This window comes from Homarus americanus, unplaced genomic scaffold (genome assembly GCF_018991925.1).
Source record: "Homarus americanus isolate GMGI-L3 unplaced genomic scaffold, GMGI_Hamer_2.0 scaffold3139, whole genome shotgun sequence".
In the NCBI taxonomy this organism is placed as follows: domain Eukaryota; kingdom Metazoa; phylum Arthropoda; class Malacostraca; order Decapoda; family Nephropidae; genus Homarus; species Homarus americanus.
Genome location: NW_024711934.1, coordinates 45001 through 70790, shown reverse-complemented (window position 1 = coordinate 70790; position 25790 = coordinate 45001). Strand labels below are relative to the sequence as shown.

The 25790-nt window shown below is 40.5% G+C and overlaps 1 protein-coding gene across 1 annotated transcript in view; it reads left to right on the top strand.

Moving 5' to 3' along the window:
• Positions 1-7278: 7278 nt before the first annotated feature.
• Positions 7279-25790, top strand: part of LOC121859005 (flocculation protein FLO11-like) — a 31678-nt gene continuing 13166 nt past the window's right edge. Inside the window, exons 1-2 of the mRNA XM_042355675.1 lie at positions 7279-7366; positions 11001-11129. Coding sequence (XP_042211609.1) covers positions 7279-7366; positions 11001-11129 — 217 coding nt within the window. The remainder of the gene's footprint in view (positions 7367-11000; positions 11130-25790) is intronic.

Here is a 25790-nt window from a genome sequence, read left to right as displayed (position 1 = left end):
AAGATACTGTAAGATGCTGTAAGATATAGTCAGGTTACAGTCAGGAGACGGACTTCTGAGGACAAGGAAATGCTTATCATAAAAGAATTTCAGGAACGTTCACTTAAATGCGAGAGAGAGAGAGAGAGAGAGAGAGAGAGAGAGAGAGAGAGAGAGAGAGAGAGAGAGAGAGAGAGAGAGAGAGAGAGAGAGAGAGAGATTCAACCAGGACAGTAGCAAGACAAAATTACCCCCCAAAAATAAACAAAATTAATCCAGCCTTCTAATTCTGTCAAAAGTGATTAGTTAATCTAACTCTTCCATCACGGCAAGTATGTAGAGAGGATAGGTCTGTCTCTCTGTCTGTCTCTCTGTCTGTCTCTCTGTCTGTCTGTCTCTCTGTCTGTTTCCCCTTCTCCTACTTCCTCCTGTTCGTCCACATGTCATCATTCGTCACTCTCCTCACATTGGAAACCCACAGCTTACAAGAGAGGGAGTAGAAAATAAACATATTTTTCCACCAAAAGACGAGCACTTGGCACAAAAATGACGACCACAATATGAGTTGAACTCCTCCTTGGTGCCAGGAACAAGACAAACAGCGTGAAATATGGGAGTCGCCTTTACTGTTATCGGTAAAAGTTAAAAACTGTCGAGAAACTAAAGATTTTTCCAATTTCGAAGAGTTTTTTATTTTCTAATTTTAAGTGGAGGGTAAGGGGGAGGGAAGGTGGAGGGTAAGGGGGAGGGAAGGTGGAGGGCAGGGGGAGGGGTGGGAAGGTGTGGGAGGGTGGAGGGCTGTGGGGGAGGGAGGGGAGGTGCAGGAGGGTAAAGGAGGGGTCTATGAGGAAAGGATTTGAAGGAGGGAATTGAATTAGTTCTATATTGTGATTTGTTATGACACACACACACACACACACACACACACACACACACACACACACACACACACACACACACACACACACACACACACACACACACACACACACACACACACACACACACACACACACACACTCGGTCGGTAGTTTCGTGTCTAAAACTTTATTCATTTATACTTTTTATTTTTTAGGGAGTTGTTTTGAAATATGTCTGTGGGTGAAAAGTTTACTCCGTTATATTTCTGGCGGCTTCACTGTAGTTAAATAAAAGCTTTTTCATTTATATTTTCCACCGAGTCAACTGGAGTGAATGAAAACTTATTCATTCGTATTTTTCACAGTTTTTCAAGCTTTTTTTTCTGATGTGTGTATAGAGGATTATTCACTCATTTGTACACAGTTTAGTGAAGTGAATGGAAGCTAATTCACCCATATTTTTTTTTCATAGAGTTTTACATTACTGCTGTGAATGTAAAGATTATTCATATTAATCACAGAAACTTCTTCGTGTGTGGGTTAAAAGCTTTATTCATCCTTATTTCATTCATAATACCACATCTGGTTTATATTCACGTCCCCACCACTTTACCAGACCCCCCCACCCCCTCACCTGACCCTAATTCCCACACCTGACCCCCACCCCACCAACCCCTATCTCCCCCTCTGACCTCCCACCTCTTCCTCTACTATATAATTTATTAGACCAGTGTTCCCCAACCCTGTGACCCAAACCATCTACTAGTGTGACCCGACAGACTACTGTGACCAGGTGCTGTGACCCAGGAGCAGCTGTGACCGACATTGTGACCAACAAAAATCGGTAAACAATTCAATCTCGCTGTAGCCTGTGCAGTGGCGGATTTCCCAATAGGTACATGAGGCACGTGCCTCGGGGCCCCCAACCTTTGGGGGGCCCCCGGCCACACACATAATGTGGTAGCGTATATTTCAGGGTGGAAGATAAGAGTTGAGAGAAGGGACTTTTCAGACTTCGATGAGCTTTGGCAAGTGAGTGCAGAGTCCAAGGATGAAGTCATTGACGACAAAATGATGATAGTTGTGTCCCAACATCTCACCGTTCCTTATCTCAAACTTGAACGACACCAATCTGCCTACTCAAGAAAAATACACACTGATCGAACTCCACTGTGACTCAGAAATGAAGGACTTTTACAACAGCTATAACCGCACCTACTTTTGGGTAGCAGTGAGCCAGAAGGAAGCATAGGAGATGATTGGTGGTAAAGCACTCCAAGTTCTGGTGGCATTATACAGCACTTACTCCTCTGAGAGAGAGAGTTCTCAGATCTGCTCACCATCAAGAGCAGAAAAAGGCAGAGGCTCAGAGAGACGATGTTGTCTGCGTGCATGAGAGTGGCAGCGACAAGAAATATCGCCCCACGATTCAACTAGCTTGTTGCAACTATCCGGCAACAAAAATCACACTGAAAGTATCCATTGCCACATATAGTTTGTGATGAGGCGTGGCTGCACAAATGAATTATATGTGTAAGTGTTTATTATTTTGTACTTTGTGCCGTAAGTGTAGATGTAACGATAAATTTTTCTGGATAAATGCAACTTATTGTAATATACTGTAGTGTACACTCATATGTGACCAAAGGATTTACAGGTGCTGAGAACTGTGACCCAGAGTTGAGAAGGTTGGGTGAGACTGTATTAGACTCTTGTGTTCCTTAAAGCATAGTTATGACCATCTCCAATAAATACAATATTAGTAGTGAAGGGAACAGAGAAACACCAGATAACAACTCACAGCCGACGGAGATTCGAACCCAGGACACATTGAGGGAACCACGAGATTAAAACATTTGTTGAGTATATATCAATCGGTCTAGTTAGTAGTTAAGTCTCTCTGTTTATTTATTTGTCCCTTAAAGTTCACAAAATTAACAATGAACAAGTGAAGGTTACCTGTCATCAATGTAGATCACCTGTACTCTGGTAATCTGTTCTTCAGCCCAGGTAGATGAAGTAATATTTTCTTCTTAATTTATTTTATTTATTCTTATCTATCATGATCAACATTACGACGAAATTGGATTATTAATTTAAACTTGTTGATTATATTTTTATGGATTATATCTTTATAATTCGTGTTATCAGCCCTGAAGACATAAAACCTAGATATCTATAACAAATTAAACGTTTCCTATTACGTTATATCACGGTATATACTGTTATTCGTTACATGATGAGGTTATGAATTTGTTTCATTTTATTATTTTAACAGAGGAAATTAAGGCAGGTACAGGTGTGGTGTCCGACTGTGTATCTTGTGTGTGGTCAGCGGGGTGTCGAGGTGAGGCAGGTGACCAGTGAGCTGTGTTACGGCGTGTGATAGGATTATGGCATCGTGTGTGTGTGTGTGTGTGTGTGTGTGTGTGTGTGTGTGTGAGAGAGAGAGAGAGAGAGAGAGAGATAAAATACGTGTAGATGGGGGTTGCCACATAGGCCCATTACTCAGTATTTGTGTCGCTACGCCTTGATGGTTTCACCTCTAACTGCTACTGCGTCCTCTCCCCTTTACCCTCCCCCTTCCCCTTTTTTCCCTTCCGCCCTCTCACCCTTTCCCCTCTCTTTTCACATGTCAACTCTTCTTACCTCTCTCTCTCTCCTCTTCCCCTCACGTCATACTCTGCGACACAACAAAAACGCCAAATTTTATTGATTAAAAAAAAGGGATTATCTTTTCTCTTCCTCTTCTCTATGTCACCTTTTAATTTATTTTTCCCCTTTCTCCTTTCTTTACTCTCCTCTTTTCCCCTTACTTTGAGTCCCTAGAATACCCCTCTGCCACCTCTTCATAATCCTTACCTCCCCCTCTCTCACCTCCCTCTCCCCTTCACACGTCTCTCTCTCTCCCATTTCCTACTCCCTCCTCCCCCTCCACTCTCCTCACTTTAATGTTCCGACAAAACAAAAGATCCAAAATATCGCCAAAATTGTACCGAGATCCTTCTGACGTCATATGGTGATCCTTCTGACGTCATATGGTAATCCTTCTGACGTCATATGGTGATCCTTCTGAAGTCATTGTGTGATCCTTCTGACGTCATATATGGTGATCCTTCTAGTCATTAGTGATCCTGACGTTCAAGTTAAGGAACGAGTACGTATGTGTGACTTATGGTTTCCTGAGTCAAAATGCGTTGGCTGGAGTCCATCTTTACTTTGCTCACTACAACCACCGGGAAAAAATCCTCCCCCTCCACCGTTAATATGTTGGAAATCCCCGGGATTACTGTCCTGTTATAGAGGCTCTCCATGGGAATTGCTCTCCAGTATAAGGAGGATTCCAGTTGTGGATTTACTTGCTGTTCCGAGGAGATTTCAAGATGGAGATTACTTCTGGGTCTACGGAAATTTCCAGAAGGGGATTACTCGGCAGCCAACGGAGAAAAATGAAGAGTATTACCCAAGCTCTAGCGATTTTTCTATCGAGTAAACTGGCTGCTTTATGAGACTCCCCGATGATTAGTTACCCAAGACACTCAGATGACCAGAGAGAGAATTACTCTCTGTAGGAGAACACCAACAAGTGATTACTGCTTCACTTATGGAGACCGGGGGGAGATTACTGTGTATTATGGAGACCGGGAGGAGATTACTGTGTATTATGGAGACCGGGAGGAGATTACTGTGTATTATGGAGACCGGGAGGAGATTACTGTGTATTATGGAGACCGGGAGGAGATTACTGTGTATTATGGAGACCGGGAGGAGATTACTGTGTATTATGGAGACTTGAGGAGGAGATTACTGTACAGTACTATGTATCATGGAGACGTCTAAACGCAGATTAATCCCTGGAGTATGGAAAAATCCATACGAGGATTACCGAACCAGCTACAAATATCCCCACGAGGTAATATTAACCCACCCCCCCACAAAAAAAAATCCCCACCCACAAAAAAAAATCCCCACCCACAATCTTTCTCCCTGACGACATCGGGTTTCCCTCACATCTTTCCCCGGCATATATTTCCCCATGTTATATCTCCACGCTCCGATTATCATAAGAGACAGATTAGAGGCAGAAAAAAAAAACCCTCCTTGAAATGGGGGAAATATTTCCTCTTTTTTTCTTCCCTACGATAATAAGATCGGTGAGTCCTTCTCCTCCTGGGTGGTATTGAAGAACGAGGCGGGGAAGTTTGAATGGAGGTTCGATGATATTGTTATGTGTATTGGTTTGTGAAAAAGAATATTATATAGGGAAGAAACAAAAATATATTCTTATAGATGTCTTAGGGGAAAAAGCAACCATAGATAATGAAGGGATAGGGATATTGTGTCAGCTGAGTATAATAGAAACATGTCTATAAGGCTCAACTCAGTATACTTCAGGACTTATGGATTCACATAAGTTAAAATGATAAATAATGTTCGTAAGTGAAGATACAAGAAGCTGTTTGGTGAGGAGATGTTTGGTTTTAACTCCAGGTAACCAGCCAGCCAGCCAGCCAGCCAGCCAGCCAGTCAGCCAGCCAGCCAACAGATGTTTTCATAAATCATAACTTACGAAAATCATTTATGAATCCAGACACAGGTGTTTACAAAAGGACAGGTAAACCTTAACACCTCAAATCTTACGATAATAAACAAATAAAAAAAAAGAGAGAGAGAAATTTTGTAACAACGCGAAGAAAAATAATAAGAAAAATATATATCTATTCCACTTATTCTATTCTAAAAAAAAAATAAATAAATAGAAAATATCACAGTTCACAAACATAAAGAAAAAGCGTGTAATGTGTACTTTAAATTCTTTACAGCTGCAGAGGGAACAAATATTAAACAGTAATTAACAGCGTCAATAATGTTTATTTCTGTGAGGTGACAAAAACACGGACGGCAGGTACGAAAGAAGGGTCTGACTGCAAGCTAAGAGGACAGTAGTGGGGTGAGGGTGGGGGAAGGGAAGGGTGAGGATGGGGGAAGGGAGGGTGAGGTGGGGGAAGGGAGGGGTGAGGGTGGGGAAGGAAGGGAGGATGGGGGGAAGGAGGGGTGAGGGTGGGGGAAGGGGAGGGGTGGGAGGGTGGGGGGGAGGGTGGAGGGAAGGGAAGGAGGGTGGGGAAGGAAGGAGGGGTAGTGGGGAAGGAGGGTGAGGATGGGGGGAAGGGAGGGGTGAGGATGGGGGAAGGGAAGGGTGAGGGTGGGGGGAAGGGAGGGGTGAGGGTGGGAGATGGGAGGGAGGAAGTAAGGGGATTATTATAATAATGAGGAGGGAAAGGATGGGAGGAGGAGATAGGGGAAGGGGAGAAAAGGGATGGGAAGGAAGAGAATGGAAGATGGGAGGAAGAGAATGACCGAGGAGAGGGATAGGGAGGAAGAGGTTAAGAAGGAGAGATATGGAAGGGAAAGAAAATCCCCCAAATATTAAATAATCCGTAAAATATTGAAATGTGAAGTGTAGGAATATATTACATAATTCAGCCAATATATATACATTTAATAATATGATCCCGTGTCGACCAGAAGCTCTCATGCAACGTTGATTAAAGATAAGTTGCAATTAAAGAAAACAAAATATATACATCGTTTTAAAGCTGTTTCCTCGGTGCTATCATTCAGCTTAAAATTTTTGGTCCTCATTTCCCTCACTAACCTGACTGATGTATGTATTTTTTGAGCTAATGAGACGTTTCTGTGGGTTTTTTTTTCTTTAGTGAGGAGTTTTTGGTGACTCTCTCTCTCTCTCTCTCTCTCTCTCTCTAAAGCGACCAGATAAGTGCAGGCAGCGTCGTGTTAGGTGATGTGCTATCATGTTCAACTCCGATATTGATATAATTATGTTAATGCAATAACCAAGTCTTATGCAAATTACATTACATTAGTGCAGGATTATAATATTAAGGCTGCATCAAGTATACCACTAAACTTCCCCCTTATTCCAGGTTTGTGTTGTGGCGCTATAACGTTATCCAAGTCTCAGTTGGCCCTTATTGTCAAGATTAATTTCTATCTCTGACTGTAATTTCTATCTCTCGCTGGTAAGGTTAATTTCTATCTCTCACTGTAATTTCTATCTCTCGTTGGTAAGGTTAATTTCTATCTCTCACCGTAATTTATATCTCCTCGTTGGTACAACTAATTTCTATCTCTCTCAATCGCAATTTCCTATTTCTTGTTGGTAAGGTTAATTTCTATCTCTCACTGTAATTTCTATCTCTCGTTGGTAAGGTTAATTTCTATCTCTCTCTTCTTTGTCTTTTCCACAATCTCTCACTCATTCTCTTCATCTAATCTCTCTGCTGTCTCTACTCTTGCCCTCAGCCCCCTCTTCTTCAAGCCAAACCTGAAAATATCAAAGTAAGTGAGGGTCGTGTCCCCTACAGTAGGTGGTGACCGCCTGAGAGGAACCTGGGGGTGCTGGTAGGCTTGTACAATCATGGCCACCTTTAGCGCCGTCTACAGAAGTCTTCAGGAGTTGGTTCTTCCCCTCGGGCTAAGCCTTCCCACCCCTATAGTTTTGAAAGGTAACTTCTCGATTTTTTTTTTTTGCTATTGTTGTTGTTTGTTGTTGTTGTTGTTGTTGTTGCTGTTGTTGTTGTTGTTGTTGTTGTTGTTGTTGTTGTTGTTGTTGTTAGTTGTTGTGAGGGATAAACGACACAACTTTCTTATAGGAGGTTGAGGAGTCGCCTTAGACCGTTTGGTGACCGTCTTTTGAATCATGTTATTAATTACCTCCGTGTGTGTGTGTGTGTGTGTGTGTGTGTGTGTGTGTGTGTGTGTGCAGAGCTTTGGATAACTTAAGGTATGATTACTTTTCCTCAATTACACGTCACACAAAACTCACTTCAGAGTCATATAAAGACATTTAGTCACTCGTGTTTAAAGTTCCTGATATAACTCCTGTTTAATTTTACTAAACTAAAAATACCACCACTTAATTACCATAAACATAATAATCTTATATACATCAACATTTAACGAGCAATAACTAGTCATATGGACAATTTTCCCCCTAGTTAGTGACCTTCAACCTTTTGGTTATGTTATCTCTGTGTGCTGAATAAACATCAAATTCTTTTAATTCCTACAAGTGTATTTTATTTTATACAATAATCCACTTATACACCACTTATAGTCTCTGAACAAACACATAACTTGTATTTCATAACTAACAACACTTGCAACACTCAGTACTCCCACACGTTCCTAGTATGTGATAAAGTCTTCATTTTACAACCATATGGTGACCGTACCTCCATAGTGAACGACCAGGACCAAGGTATAAAGCTTCTCACCAGACTAACACTCGGCTGTTCTTGGACTGGACGAGAGAGATGTCAAGGAGAAAGAGAATTAAGAGATAAAATAAGGAGGAATAGGAGGAGGAGAAAGAGACACGATAAGGAGGAGGAGGAGGAGGAGGAGGAGAAGAAAGAGAGACACGATAAGGAGGAGGAGGAGGAGGAGGAGGAGAAAGAGAAACACAATAAGGAGGAAGAGGAGGAGAAACAGTTAAATAGGGATGGGGGGAAGAGAAACAGATAAATAGGGAGGAGGAGGAGAAACAGACAAATAGGGAAGGGGCTGAGGAGGGGGAGAAACAAATAAATAGGAAGGAGGAGGAGAAACAGGTGATCAGTAAGCCAGAAGGGGGGAGGGGAGGGACCTCCTTAGCTTGGGAATGACTCTTTATGTGAATGAAAATGTGAGTCCGGTAACCATCACTGAGGGTTGTAACGCCTTTGTCGGGGGGAGGGAGGAAGAGAGGGAGAGAGGGAGAGAGGGAAGGAGGACGAGGGTGTTGTTGGGGAAAGAGGGAGATAAATTGGAAAAGTGAGGGTGTGTGAAGGAGGGGGGGAAGGGAGAGTGTGGTAGGGTGACGGTAGGGAAAGTTGACGTCAGGGAGGGAGAGACTAATGAGGGAGGGAGGAAAAGGCGTTTAAGGGAGTTGGTTGTACGAGGTCGAATGGGGAAATTTAGCTGCGAGTGTTAATGAGTTTTTCGTATGAGAGAGAGAGAGAGAGAGAGAGAGAGAGAGAGAGAGAGAGAGAGAGAGAGAGAGAGAGAGAGGAGAGAGAGAGAGAGAGAGAGAGAGAGAGAGAGAGAGACTACCCAAATAATTCCTGTAAGGATAATAGGTGAAGGAAGGAGATCTGGACGGTCCTCTGGGAAACTCCGGACTCTCAGACTAAAGACAGACCTAGAAAAGAGTTTGGAGTAAAACCTTAATGGAAGTATTGAGGAAGTTAAACACTGGGAATTTTGGCCAGCTGCTTTTGAATGTCGGGACGAATTTGAAGTATCGAGAGAGAGAGAGAGAGAGAGAGAGAGAGAGAGAGAGAGAGAGAGAGAGAGAGAGAGAGAGAGAGAGAGAGAGAGAGAGAGAGAGAGAGAGAGAGAGAGAGAGAGAGAGAGAGAGAGAGAGAGAGAGAGAGAGGGGGTGAAGGGGGGTAGACACTCACAGTAGGTATTTTAGCCAGGTGTCGTTCGTGTCTGATACCTTACCTCCTGAAGACCACATATAAGACGACCCGATTTAACCTAGAGAGTAAAAAAAAAAAAAAAACCACCCAACTAAATCTCGAATAGAATAATAAATTGAAGATTCATTTACCTTCATCTCCTCCTCGACGCTCTGTTCCCCTCCTTTCCTCTGCTTCTTGGATCCCCATCAGGTAAGTCTCTCCTGCAGAAGGAAATAACTCGTTTATTTAACCAAGAACAAACAGTGAAATTTGATCTAATTACATTAAGTTGTACACCAGTTCATGTAGCTAATCCTGGTCTGAGTTTTGTGTGGTTCTTCAGGGAAATATACAGTGTGGTGAGGATAGTGCACTGAGGATAGTGTAGTGAGGATAGTGTACTGAGGATAGTGTAGTGAGGATAGTATAATGAAGATAGTGTGGTGAGGATAGTATAGTGAGGATAGTGTGGTGAGGATAGTATAGTGAGGATAGTGTGGTGAGGATAGTGTATGAGGATAGTGATGGTGAGGATAGTATAGTGAGGATAGTATAGTGAGGATAGTGTGGTGAGGATAGTATAGTGAGGATAGTGTAGTGAGGATAGTGATGGTGAGGATAGTATAGTGAGGATAGTATAGTGAGGATAGTGTAGTGCGGATAAAAGCAGGTGGCAGTGAGGAGAAACTAGACGCCTCAGACAATCAACCACACCAGTACAAACATTTCCAAGGACCTGTTGTTATTTTTTCCCTCTTCCTACCTTTGTAAATTTGCAATTCTAGTGAGTTAACCTCTTGCTCTTACAGAAAACGGAGTGTACACCAGGGGAGGGGGAAGGAGAGGGGAAGAGGGAGAGGAGGGAGGGGAGGGGGGGGGAGGGGGGTGATGGGTGAGGGGAGGTGGGGGAGAGGGAGGAGAGGGGTAGAGGGAGGGGAACTACTTCGTTACGGTGATGTGTTTGCCGCCTCAGATTGCAGTGTGATTTTTTGGAAAGGGATGGGGGGAGGGTGGGTGTTGAAGTGCATAGGGATATATTAAAAAGATTTATAAAAAAAGAAAGAAAGAAAAATGACAATTAAATAAAGGTGTGTTGGGTCTAGTAAATTGTGGCATTGGTTAGGTTAGGTTAGGTTAGGTTAGGTCTCTGTAGATATCCAATTATACAACTCTCCAACTTTTTTCGTCATGATACTAGCTGGCCTGAATCAAGAGCGAACACACACACACACACACACACACACACACACACACACACACACACACACACCTACTTGACTTTTATCTCAAAATAATAATAATAATAATAATAATAATAATAATAATAATAATACAAATAATAATAATAATAATAATAATAATAATAACAACAATAACAATAACAATAATAATAATAATAATAATAATAATAATAATAATAATAATAATAATAATAATAATAATCATAATAATAATCATAATAATAATAATAATAATAATAATAATAATAATAATAATAATAATAATAATAATAATAATAATAATAATAATAATAATAATAAAACCTTCATCGGAAAATAAAAAAATAAAAAATAAAATAAAAATCACCTCACACTAAATCTAAAAAAATAAAATAAAATAAAATGAAACAAACTATGCATCAAGAAGCGCCTTTCGTCAGTCACACTCAGAGTGAAGTGAGAGTCTCTTACAGTGAGGTCAAGTGCCATTGTGTGCCGCGGTGGGTCCTGCCAGAGTGATCACGAGAGCGGAACGAAGCTCCCTAGTCCTGGACCACAGATGGGCTCACGGCTCAAGTGGGGCGGCCATGAAAAACATCTCGGTAAGTCGGTAGGTGAGCGTTCGACTAGGTTAGGATGGGTTAGGTTAGGTTAGGTTAGGTTAGGTTAGGTTAGGTTGGCTAAATTAGGTTAGGAAGGTAAGGTGATGCACTCACTACCAAAAAGGTATACCCACTCAGGTGTCAACAAAGACATACCTGCGTGTTAATATATTCCCAGGTATATTCCGCTGTACCTGAGTCTCACTGACGACTGATTGCTTAATTGAACGACGAGAGCGAGGATTAGATGCCTCCAATTACCTTCATCATGTTGCAGTGTTTTCGTCCGAGTGAATCACAGTTTAATTACAGTGAAATGAAGGTGACGAGGAGGAAGAGATATGCCTTTAGTGACGAATAGGGTGACGAGAGGTGAGGAGTGAGGACAGAGAGAAAGTAGTGTTTTTTTTTAGGGTGAGAAGTGAGGGAAGAGAAGATACAGGCTACACCACTATTACAGTACCTAGTGGTCAGTGTACCTGTAACGTCACCACTACACTACACACCTACACTAACCTGGCGGCAACTTTAGTCAAGGGATCCTGTTGCAAAAATACAAAAATAAATAACCTTTATAATACGTTAGAGAATCGTAATTAGTCTACTGTAACAAGTTGAAGCAATACCATTACAGCAGCACCATCAATCTGCTGTAACACACACACTGTAGCGACACTTTTACAACAGGTTACAGCAGCACCATCAGTCTGCTGTAACACACACACACACACTGTAGCAGGACTTTTACAGCAGGTTACAGCAGCACCATCAGTCTGCTGTAACACACACACTGTAGCAGGACTTTTACAGCGGGTTACAGCAGCACCACCAGTTTGTTGTAACACACACACACACACACACACACACACACACACACACACACACACACACTGTAGCAGGACTTTTACAGCAGGTTACAGCACCACCACTGTAAAACTGCTCACTCACACTTGGTTTATGATCCTGGGCGGCACGTTGTTTGCTTCTCGTTACCAGCTTAGAGCTCGTGACTTCAGTAAACTAAAAGTGATGAATAAATTAAAATACTTTCAAAAGAATGCATGAAAAATAACAGCTTGTTCAAACGGTAGCTAGTGCATATTTGAATATACGTTTTACTTTTGCCCAAAGCTGATTTCACGTTTGTTACAACTATTTTAAACAGGAAATGTCGAATTTGTCTCTTGCGATTTGTTTTGCGAGGAAAAAGGCACAAGCGAGTCATAGCATTAATTTTATTTACTAAATTTGAAAGTTAAATGAACGGTGATGCGATTTTCTATTCAGCTGTGACTAGTTTACTCTCTATTGTGGAGGTGACACACTTAATACTGAGACTTATCCTGAGGTACATCATCACCTGGGTGGCGTCAAAGAACAAATCTTAATAATATTGAAACACTTTACCAAGGAGGAGACACTCAAACTATAGGACAGAGACTTGTTGCTATTTTCTCATAACAGCTGATAAATACCTGAAACTTAATTAGCTAATGTATCACCAATCACCAGTTCCAGTGATTGTAAACACATAAACCCTTTATATCAACGTCCTATGATAATAATAATAATAATAATATGTATAATAACAACAACACAACACTACTAATACTAATAACAAACCACAATAACAACAATAATAATAACAATAACAACTAAAATAATAATAATAATAATAATAATAATAATAATAATAATAATAATAATAATAATAATCACAATAATTATAATATTAACAACAACTACAACTACAATAATAATAATAATAATAATAATAATAATAATAATAATAATAATAATAATAATAATAATAATAATAGTAGTAATAATATTAATAATAATAATAATAATAATAATAATAACAACAACAACTACAACAACCTCCCTCAACACCTACCATACTCATCATTAACACGGGTCTACCTGTCACCTGTCATCATTACCGTCATTTGCCAGTTCTCACGTCAACCAAATGTGATTTAACCAACATGAAATTGCCATTACATTAATGAAGTAATTGAACATGCAATTCCACTCTCATCTATTTCATTAAACAATTTACCAGCGGTGACAGGCAAGTGTTTTAGATGTTGAAACTCTTGTGGGTGTAACAAATGTACACCTTTATGTATACCCGATGTACACCTGTGTTATGTATGTACATAGAGGCGCGCCATGAGTACATACAGTAATGTACATATATGAAGTTATGGATCTGGTCGTATGAGTATTAGTAACTAACAGTGATAGTGAATATATGTGAAAAAGAAGTTTATTTTTTTAGTGTCGTGTCGTGTCGTGTCGTGTCGTGTCGTGTCGTGTCGTGTCGTGTCGTGTTGTGTCGTGTCGTGTCGTGTCGTGTCGTGTTGTGTCGTGTTGTGTCGTGTCGTGTCGTGTTGTGTTGTGTTGTGTCGTTGTGGTTGTGTTGTGTTGTTATGTTAGCAATTCCCATTAGTTCGATCCCCACGATCAACCGGGACTCGGGTACTATATGAAAACCCGGATTCGCCTCTAACATAGGGATGATGTGTGTGTGTGTGTGTGTGTGTGTGTGTGTGTGTTAAGTGATGTACGTTGAAAAATTTCATCTGTTTATAACTCACTTCGGTGCCTCTAACCTAACCTGACCTGACCTGACCTGACCTAACCTAACTTAACCTGACCTGCACGTCATCCTCACAGTCTGCAGGAATTATACATTGGCCAGAAAGAAACATTGAATAGATGACTCGACTTAGTATGCAGAGTGAATTAATAATGAGGGAGAAAAAGGTTTCACTTTATATTATTGTGTGTGTGTGTGTGTGTGTGTGTGTGTGTGTGTGTGTGTGTGTGTGTGTGTGTGTGCAGACAGACAGACAGACAGACAAAAATAAAGAGACAGAGAAATAGATTGTAATATTGCTCATCAAGCTGTACTTGGATGGAAGAGCCACCCACCTGGTAAGCTTGGGTCAAAGAATACAGTAAGCTTAGGGCATACAGTGTAGTGAGCTTGGGAACAGACAGTATAGTAAGCTTGAGAACAGACAGTATAGTAAGCTTGGAAGCAGACAGTATATAGTAAGCTTGGGAACAGACAGTATAGTAAGCTTGAGAACAGACAGTGTAGTGAGCTTGGGGCAGTGTAGTGAGAGGTTTGTATACACAGCTCATCTTACACACGTCACCTGCACACCACATCATCAAAGTAAGGCCTCAAGGTAATGTTATTGTTATTGATATTATCCTCAAGGCTTCGTTCCCTCCCACTGACTTGGTCTGATGGCGTGGGGTTTTTTTTTTGATCCTTCGCCCAGTTCAGCAATATTCTTAGTATTAAATTAAGGATTATCGTTTTAAGTTGGGGGGGCAAGTGGGGGTGTTGTGTGTGTGGGGGGGGAGGTTGTGTGGGGTGTTGTGTGTGTGGGGGGAGTAAGTGTGGGGGAGGTTGTGTGTGTGGGGGGAGGTGTGTGTGTGGGGGGAGGTGTGGGGGGAGGGCAGGGGGAGGTTGTGTGTGTGTGGGGGAGTGTGTATGGGGAGGCAGGTATGTGGGGAGTAAGCAGTGTGGGGGAGTGGTGTGTGTATAGGGGAGTTGTGTATGGGGAGGGTGTGTGTGTGTGTGTGTGTGTGTGTGTGTGTGTGTGTGTGTGTGTGTCTGTGTGTGTTTTAGTTTTCAGTGATTTTTTTTCATTCCCTGAGTCTCTTTAGATCAGTCTGTCTGTCTGTCTCTGTCTACCAAACTGCCCAATTTCACTCTTCCCATGTCTGTCAACCTCTTTCTATATCTACCTGTCTTTCCTCTCGCGGATCGATAGCTATTCTAAGTATTCAAATGTCTGATCTAAGAACCATTAATGAACCAACATCTGTAATTACCTGGACATGATGCTACATACCTGAGGAAATTGGCTTTGTTATGGTAATGTGTTGTTGTGGGAGAGGAGAGAGTACACACACACACACAGAATTATATTATTATTATTATTATTATTATTATTATTATTATTACCTAAAGTACAATACACTCTAAAGGGAAGGTCCATAAACAACAAATCCCTGAATAATAAAACAAGCAAAACGTAGAATAAACCACAAATTAAAAACAAAAATAATATCCAATATCATAAGAACGAAAAACCACAACACTAAAAAAAAAAAAAAAAATTACAACAGTGAGCAAGGAGAAAAAAAATATATAAGAAGTAACAATTTCAATTAAGAGTTATAGTGACCTGATAGCATTACCTTCAGAGGCTTGAGGTTTTCCAATACTCGGGTCGGTTGTAAACAAAAACTATCAGGAGGAGTCATTTATTGCCCTCTGTTGTAAATCTTCCAATTATAACTTGAGGCCCAGGCACTGTTACCACCTACATCCTCTTCCACTCCCTTCCCTACCCAGTCTCCTACAATCCTCTCCCCTCCTCTCCCACCCCCACTGCTCTCTCCCCACTTTCGCCCTCACTCTCGCCTTCTCATCTCCCTTTACCCCTCACCTTTAACCCTACCCTCACCTCCCCATCTTCACCTGTTCCACTCTTCAACCCCCCCCCTTACCTGAAGTTCTCACCCCTTCACCTGCTCTCCCTCACCCCTTCTTATCTACCCTCTTTCATTTCTCCCTCTCCCCCCCCAAGCTTCGATTCTCGGCTCCCTAAATCAAAAACTCTTTTAGGTCTAAAGGCTGTGTGTTTGATCTGAGAACGTCAATGGAATCTGAGTAAGCTTCGAGCAGTACTTAACGAAACTCAGGTGAGTCGTTCCTGCGTACCATAATAAATTAATTTGGGTTTGTACGAGTCAAATGAAAAGTTAATTATCGATTCAGGTAAATGTTTAGAAATCCTGTAGATGGTTGGGTTGTGAGCTTAATGGTGTGTGTGTGTGTGTGTGTGTGTGTGTAAATAAGGAGCATGTTAGAAATTACTAGTGTTGATTGGGAGAGAGAGAGAGAGAGAGAGAGAGTAATCATTAATAATGTGTTTTGGTCTCATTTATCCACGCTTCCCTCAACCCCTCCCCCCCCCAAAAAAATAAATAAAAATAAAACAATTAATTACTTTGACCGATTAATTACACCTCATGTGATGGTCCAGAGAGATACACAACGTCATTATCTACTCTAAGGCTTCCTGCGTCATGGCCTTCGTCAGGATATCTGGCGTAAGGAGCTGACGTCTTCTAAGGGCACCCCAGTTGTAATCGACTCTACTTAACCTAACAAAACCTAATCTATCTTAAACTAACTTAACTTAAACTAACCTAACCTAAACTAACCTATCTTCAACTAACTTAACTTAAACTAACCTAACCTAAAGTAACCTATCTTAAACTAACCTAACCTAAACTAACCTATCTTAAACTAACCTAACCTAAACTAACCTAACCTAAACTAACCTATCTTAAACTAACCTAACTTAAACAAATCTAAATATAACTAACCCAACCTAAATTAAACTAACCTAACTTAACCTAACCTCAATAAACCTAACTTAAACTAAGCTAACCTAACAAACTAAACTAACCTAACAATAGGTTGAGGGAATCATTAGGACGACGTTCCCATACTTATGATTAGGTAAGGTTAGAGACAATTAGAGTTAATTTGTTGACCCTATCACGACGTACATTTAGGTAAGATCCCGTGTTTAATAAAAAAAAAATATCTTCATCACCAAACCAGCATTGCCAGTGAGAGCGATCAACAGTGTCTGGCGATCATGGTTTGTTTACATACCTCCAGCAGCAGCGTAAAAGGGGTCTCTCTCTCTCTCTCTCTCTCTCTCTCTCTCTCTCTCTCTCTCTCTCTCTCTCTGTTACCCATCACAAAAAAATACTTTCGACTTTTATAGCAAGGATTCGATTCAGACGATCTAGAGTCGAGACCATATCTTTTTTTAGACGAGGTCAAGTCAGAGCTCCTGGGAAAAAGGGGGTGAGAGGTGAGGGGTGAGAGGTGAGGGGTGAGAGGGAGGGAGAGAAGGACATTATGTGATCAAAGGCCAGTATCACACGCCCCGGTAAACTATTAAAGCCGACACGTTGACCGATTTAATGGTGAATTACAGCGGCATTTGTTACTAGATAAACGAGTTACCGGAGAAGGCCTTTGCTGTGGCCACGAGCGACCTCCAACACACACACACACACAGGCCACACACACACACACACACACACACACACACACACACACGATCAAACAGCTTCCTTGAGGTACCCTTTTCATATTTCCCTTCCCTCCCTCCCTCCCTCTGTCCTTCCCTGTATGCTCCCTTTTATCTCTCCCATCCATCTGCTTCTCTCCCCTTCACCTCCCTTACTGTCTCTTTCATATCGGACCTCTTCCCCTTTCGTCTCTTCCCTTCCCTTACCCCCTCCATCCCTCTAGGATACTCCTCCCTCAATGTTCCCTCTCCTCTCTTCCCTCCCCCCCTCCTCACTGTCTTCGGCCAGGATCAAATTCAAGTCAGCTAAGTTAAGGTTTCCTGAGACCATAGACAATGTTTTTTCAGTTCATCTCATAAGACTTTTCTAATTGGAATTTTACCTGACCAAAGGAAAATGAACGTTGTTGATATTGAGGTAACCTGCACGTTTAGATGACCGTGTGTGTGTGTGTGTGTGTGTGTGTGTGTGTGTGTGTGTGTGTGTGTGTGTGTGTGTGTGTGTGTGTGTGACCAGCATGACAGTGATCAGTGACTAGCGTGACAGTTAGGCTGGCCCTGTCATGCTATGCGATTTCATTACGCACAAGAGATATTTCACGGAAAGATATATTGACAGTGATCGGTGGTGGAGGCGACATGGACGTAATTAATTAAATATTTTTCACTGGTAGGAATAACTCTGTTTGACTGGTTTAATATCACAGAAAAGGGAGAATTTTGTGACCCCGTTTGTAAATGATATACAGTATTGTCTAACCTAACCTAACCATACCTAACAACATAAATATGAACAACCGGGGAGTCAGCACACGAACACTCACAAGCGCACAGGGAGGAGGAGTATCTACCGCTTGTCACGTAGGAAGGTGAGACAATACCATTAGGTCTAGAACAATGGTTGAAGTTATGTTATCTGGTATACGAAAGAGACAAAGACGGCAAGATACTGTGGTGGTGAGGCCAGTCTCCCAGTGAGAGTGAGGAACTTATTTTTAAGTAAGGAAAACACAGAATTCTCATTGGCTATAAGCTTTCTAAGTTCTAAGTGGACTATAAGCTCAAGGAAGATGAAGAGTGGTTAACTGAAGTTCACTAAAAGGATACGAGATGTTCTCACTCATTATCATGAACTGTGAATCATTTGGTTACGTTAAGTCAGATCAGCTTAGGTCAGCCAACAACAAACTGTACAGTAATTTATAAATCTAACACAAACAATAAACAACAATATAATCCCTTACATACAATAAACGACATTAATATTAAAACACCATGGAATTTAATAATAATATAAGCTAAACATAGAAACACGTTACAATATCTAGAAAGCGAAACACAATCTTTTTACTTCCGTCAGACATATTTATCCTCAGAGGCAAGTGAAGATAAGACTCTAATATTAGTCTCAACACCACTCATGTTAAACCAAGTCCAACCTAAACTAAACTCAAGCGTCTCACAGCAAGAAAAAGAGAGTGAGAAAAAAATCCACAGTTCGTCGCTAAGAAAAAAAAAATATGATATCAAGTAAACTTTTCGCAGGATAATAATTTGGCAACTTTTGGGAGGTATAGAAGAGCATAAATTATCAGCCTTAACTACAGTGTCCAACTCCTGTACTCCGGAACATGAGTAAAAAAAATCTTAGCAAAGTGAAAAATGCCGAGAGACTTTTCCCTCGTCCATTTATAAACATTCCCTGGCAGCAGTCATGAGGCGGCCAGACTGGTGAACGACACTTATGCTTCACTGATACTTATGTTTCGCCTTCTCCCACCCCCTCTCTCCTCCATCCTATCTCTCTCTCTCTCTCTCTCTCTCCTCCTACACACCTCGCTGCCTCACCATTCTCAACCCTTCACGGTGTGTAAGTTTTCCATTTGTGTTGTGGCCAGTGGCGGACACTGAGTGAGGTTCCTTGTTTATTTAGTGTCAGCTTTTAAATAGAGAGGAGGACTGAATGAGAACTAATTAGTGAGAAAAAAAGAAGAGATGAGAGATAAATTGAGAAAGAGAAAAATGACAGATAATGAAAAAAATGAGAAAGATTGACAGAAAATAACAGAAAATGAGAGAGAGATTAACTTTGACTGCAACGAAAAAAGTTGGCCAATGTTTGAAGCTATCTGGTAATGTTCTTATTGTTTATTGCTTAAATATAACTTTTTCCTTGTAAGAACAATATGATGTGTTCTATTACTACTACCGTACTACTACTACTACTACTACTACTACTACTACTACTACTACTACTACTACCAATAATAATAATAGTTGAATCTCTCTCTCTCTCTCTCTCTCTCTCTCTCTCTCTCTCTCTCTCTCTCTCTCTCAACACACTACAGCATACCCGCACAGGTAATCCGAACGTTTACGGGAATTACAACCCACAAGCAACTTCCTCATGAGGCAGGTCGACCAGGACAATCAAGAGGTGATTACTTTCTTCTCAGTCAAAATTTTCCCATGACATGACGTCTTAACTAGCTAGGACATTGTGTGTGTGTGTGTGTGTGTGTGTGTGTGTGTGTGTGTGTGTGTGTGTGTGTGTGTGTGTGTGTGTGTGTGTGTATGTGTCTCAGATCTCGTGACACAGCACATACGAGATGATACATGATACACCCAGCCCAGATACACTACCATCTTAAAAGACTCGTTTCACCTACACACATCACTACACTTCCTCTTGGTCATGTGTCACAGCTCCAGTATTCAGAGAGGTAATAGGACTCGTATTGGGACCTCGATGTGATATATATGCTAATATTGTCCTACTGTTATGATCAAGACAGCTGGTTAGGTGGTTCCTTTGATTACAAGATGTGAGAATTAATATGTATATACCTGGTTCGATATGTGCTTGTGTGTGTATGTGTTTGTTTATACTCTCGTGTGTGTGTGTGTGTGTGTGTGTGTGTGTGTGTGTGTGTGTGTGTGTGTGTGTGTGTGTGTGTTTTCCTTGTTATTTTGAAGTGATAATCAATTTGAATTCAGTACATACTAAGTCAAAGTTGAATACATTACTTACCTACTAGAGTATCTATCAATTTCTATATTTTCTTTCCATCAAAAATAAAATCAACATTTATGTCCTAATAATCGATTATAATTTTTACCAATATAAATAATCTCACATAAATATCGCCTTAAAGGAACACAGAATCAAAGGAAATTTCTCTCTCCACACACACACACACACACACACACACACACACACACCCTTTGTCCTGCTTCAGCCACCAACTGTTCTTAAAATATTCCAATATGCCAATAAACATAAAGATCATTAGCTTGGAGTAGAGTGGTTGGCTTCTTAAGAAAATTCCTGTGAGTAAAATCCGTCCAATATGGCGTTTAACATTGATTTGTATCGTGAAGAGGAGAATGTTTCTTTTTGGTTTTTGTTCAGGTTTGTGTATTGATGTTACTTTTACCGAATTAGTCTTCAAGAAAAACATTACAGCAACATTTTTTATGTATATGGATATAATATTATGGAGCTATTTTGCAGCGTAAGTTGGGGTATTTTTTTTTAGGGTTCGTGTGTGTTTGTGTGTGTGTGTGTGTGTGTGTGTGTGTGTGTGTGTGTGTGTGTGTGTGTGTGTGTGTGTGTGTGTGTGTGTGTGTGATATGTTCCCAAAAGACCAGAAATCACCGTTCAACTTGGCAAAATACATGACTCAGAGTACGACTGCAGTGTAGACAAGTTTATAATGGACATTGGACCAAGGAAGACTTTTTAATCAGTCTAGAGCTGCCAGGAACTAATGTCATATATTAAATTTGCATAATATTGTCCCTGGCAGTATCCTGACTTTACTTCACTTGGTCTGTTGGTTTAATACTGTCAGCTTGTGTCTTGGCGCTCATGGCGGTGCTGGGTCGTTTGGGTTATTTAATTCCTTCGCTGAGTATGAGGTGTGTGTGTGTGTGTGTGTGTGTGTGTGTGTGTGCGTGTGTGTGTGTGTGTGTGTGTTAGGCACAGTGTCAACAGTGTAAGATAGTCACACATTTAGTTCTTTAAATATCACAATTATTTATTTGGAGTAAATACCAAACGAAGGTCATAAATTATAAAGAACTTAAAACAATACATCTATGCTTATTTTAACACTATTTATGAAAAAGTATTTATACTTTATCAGGTAATATGAAAACAAGGACTGGCGGGTTGAGTAATGGCGGACGGTAACTAAACCCTTCACCAGGAAAAACACCAAATGCTCACACTAACTTTTATAATGAACAATCATGTAAACACGACCTATAATCATACACGAAATGCATCAAGACACTTCACAACTCACACTAACTGTATTATGGTGAAGTAGCAATGAGAAGCACTACACAATAACAACTCTTCTGATACTAGAGGTCCACACAGCTACCCGTCCCGCCTGTCACTGGTCGTATAGGTGTCAAGACAGGGTACCAGAGCCCTTCATACTCAGACACGGAACTAACATTACTCATATCACCCAACTTACATTACACAATATATAAAATACACTACACAATAATCACAGCAGCAAAAATAAAACATTAAAAAATATAATATAAACTATTTAAATATAATATAATTTAAATAAGTAAGAATGGAAACTCAACCAAATCAAGTGTCACAAAGTCCGACTCCACTTCGAAGACAATGAACAGATGCCTTTATATAGGAATGCGAGAATAAGTTCCTTCACAATACTAAGACAAGGTTAACAGGATGTGAGTCACGTCCTATTGTAGTCAGGAAGGATCTGAGGACGCTTGAGGATGGAAGCCAGTAGGACCCAACCAGAAAGGCGCCGTGGTGTAGAATCCTCTCGTCCAGAATAAGATAAGTTAAGGATTCTACTCAAAGGATTCACTTTCATTACTGGGGCTCAGCATTTAACATCCTGACGAGGGATTAAGAATTCTCACCAACATTTTTTTTTTTTTTTTCCCCAAGTGTCCTGACGACTAGTGGAGTGACGGGGACTTTTTTTTTTAACGCTTCTGTGGCTTTTGGGGGATTTATTTTTTTTTATTTTTTACAGAAAGTTTAATTTTATTCTGTACTTCTTCTCCTTTACGTGGATTTTTTTTTCTTTTTTTTTTGTATGTTGGGACTTTTTCTCCTACTAACCCAAAATGGATGGGGCCCATTAGGACGAGGGCCCGATAGGACTAGGGTCTATAAGAAAAGATACTTATTAGCACTGAGGTCCATTAGGATACGACCCATTAGCACACTAGAGAGAGAGAGAGAGGGAAAAGAGAGAGAGAGAGAGAGAGGACTTGGTTAGGCTACAGAATGTGTCCATTATCTTTTGAAAACACCTAGATGAAAGGGAGAGAGAAGGAGGGAGAAGGAGGAGAGGGAAGAAGGGGAGAGAGAAGGAGGAAGAGAGAATGAGGGAGAGAGAAGGGGGGAGAGAGAAGGGGGAGAGGGAAGGGGCAGAGGAAGGGGGTAGGAGGAAGGGGGGCAGAGGGAAGGGGGTAGAGGGAAGGGGGTAGAGGAAGGAGGGAAGGGGTAGAGGGAAGGGGTGAGGAAGGGGTAGAGGGAAGGGGGTAGAGGGAAGGGGGTAGAGGGAAGGGGGATAGAATTGTAGGAATAATATTGTCATTGTTATCGTTGTTGTTACAGTAGTATTATTTTCTTTTTATTTTTAATATCATGTGTGTGTGTGTGTGTGTGTGTGTGTGTGTGTGTGTGTGTGTGTGTAGGTGTGTGTGTGTGTGTGTGTGTGTGTGTGTGTGTAGACACAGTAGACGATACATAACGAGTGTGTAAGACATAGCCTACACACACACACACACACACACACACACACACACACACACACACACACCTGCTAAAATATATAAAATTTCCCTAATGTTTCCTTAAATAAACTTTATTCTGAGTGAGTTTGACCCCATACACCTCTAATCCACATCTCATCTCCCTATCTTCAAAAAAAAAGGGTATATAAATATGATCCAAATATTGATTTGATGACCCCCCCAACTCATCTAACCCCCCAACTCCCCCGAGAGAGACAAACTGAGTTTGTCTGGTTGATTTTGACTGATTAAGTTTACCTCACGATGTTTACTGAAGTGAGGTAGTAGGTTGGGGGGTAAAAGTACATAGGGGGAGTTAGAAATAAATAGGGCGGAATTAGAAGTACAGTTCCGTTCAGAAGTTCGTGGTACACTGGCGGTGAAGGGTGCATAGTCTGTTGTACCCTTCCTGGACGACAGGTCACTACGCCGACCCTCCCACCAACACACACAGTGGAAATGGCAACGGGGCAGTGTGAGTCGAACGAATACTCACCAAAAGGAGATGGGAAGGATATTGATATGAATATCCTGCTGACGAGAGAAGAAAACTGTAGTGATAGGAGTATCCATTAGAATATCAGAATACAATAGGGAAATTGGTTTCGAATGAACACCATAATAATAATAATAATAATAATAATAATAATAATAATAATAATAATAATAATAATAATAATAATAATAATAATAATAATAATAATAATAATAATAAATATATATATATAGTGCGTGTGTGTGTTACGCTAAATAGTGATAATTGCCGATTAAGTGTTAAATGACCTTACTTCATTGTATCACATCTTCGACACACGCACCGAAACACACCGCATTTTAGTAGGATATTAGCGAGTTTTGGGAGGAAATTTAGCGAGTTTTGGGAGGAAATTTAGCGAGTTTTGGAGGGATATTAGCGAGTTTTAGGAAGAAATTTAGCGAGTTTTTAGGAGGAAAATTTAGCGAGTTTTGGAGGATATTAGCGAGTTTTAGGAGGAAATTTAACGAGTTTTGGAGGGATATTAGCGAGTTTTAGGAGGAATTTTAACGAGTTTTGGAGGGATATTAGCGAGTTTTTAGGAGGAAATTTAGCGAGTTTTGGAGGGATATTAGCGAGTTTTAGGAGGTGAAATTAACGAGTTTTGGAGGGATATTAGCGAGTTTTTAGGAGGAAATTTAGCGAGTTTTGGAGGGATATTAGCGAGTTTTAGGAGGAAATTTAGCGAGTTTTGGAGGGATATTAGCGAGTTTTGGGAGGAAATTTAGCGAGTTTTGGAGGGATATTAGCGAGTTTTAGGAGTGATTCTTCTCTTTCTCTCTCTGTCACACACACACACACACACACACACACACACACACATCAGATTATCGTCTCTCATTATTCCAGCGATGACCAAGAAAACAAAGTAGAGAACAGGAATATAACAAGAATTTAACATGAATACAACAGGAATAGACTTTGAATATGACGAACATAACAGGAACATAACAGTACTATAACAAGAACACGCCAATGTTATCAGTAATATAAAACATATATATCCCACAATAAATACAACAGTATAATTAATATATAAATGTATACATAAATTCTATCTATTTTATTGATATAGGAGTGACTTTTAATATTGTGCAAAATTCGGAATATTTACATAAACGATAATAAAATGAAAATGTATGACAAGGTGATAAATCTCAATAATAAGAGCCGCCTGATGTATGATAATTATATTTTCAAAGGTAAGAATAAGATGGAAGAATGTTAGAACTTGTTAACTGGTGAATAAGAATGTTAGAACTTGTTAATTGGTGAATAAGAATGATACAACTTGTTAACTGGTGAATAAGAATGTTAGAACTTGTTAACTGGTGAATAAGAATGTTAGAACTTGTTAACTGGTGAATAAGAATGTTAGAACTTGTTAACTGGTGAATAAGAATGTTAGAACTTGTTAACTGGTGAATAAGAATGATAGAACTTGTTAATTGGTGAATAAGAATGATACAACTTGTTAACTGGTGAATAAGAATGATAGAAGTAGAATGTTATGACGAACAGGGGAACAAAAATTCACTCTAATGCCACACAACTGAGCGTGAAATGAGGTACTGGAATTGACCTGAACTACAAGTAAATAGTTTGTGGCCACCATGACTCGCAAACAGAAGAAATCCTGCTATTTACACCACAAAAGAAGTGGGTTGGCCTTTGTAGCTGCTAGTAGGTGGGAAAAGGGAGGTATTTGTGGGCTATTAGGCTGGTATGAAAGTATCAAGTGCTAGTAGATGGATAGAGGAAGTGTACACGTGTGCTAGTAGGTAGGTAAAGGAAGGTACAAATATGCTAGTAGATGTGTACGAATGCATTAAAATACTAGTAGGTACTATACACCACACATAAGACTACTATTAAGTACCCATATGCATATCGCTGCACAGGTAACAAACAGTCTGACACTAAATAGACCACACACACACACACACACATACATATTGTTGAATATTACACATACACACACACACACACAACCCAAGAGAGAGAGCGTGTGACAAAGGCATTTACTCTACCACGTGAGAGAGATGGTCTTGGTACACAATTCACTAACCTGAGTGTGGAAGTTTCTACAAAGGGTGTAAAATATGAGTTTGAAAGTTAAGAAGAGGGACGGTGTTGGTGCGACAGGCAGAGAGGAGAGGAAAAAAGAGAGAGAGA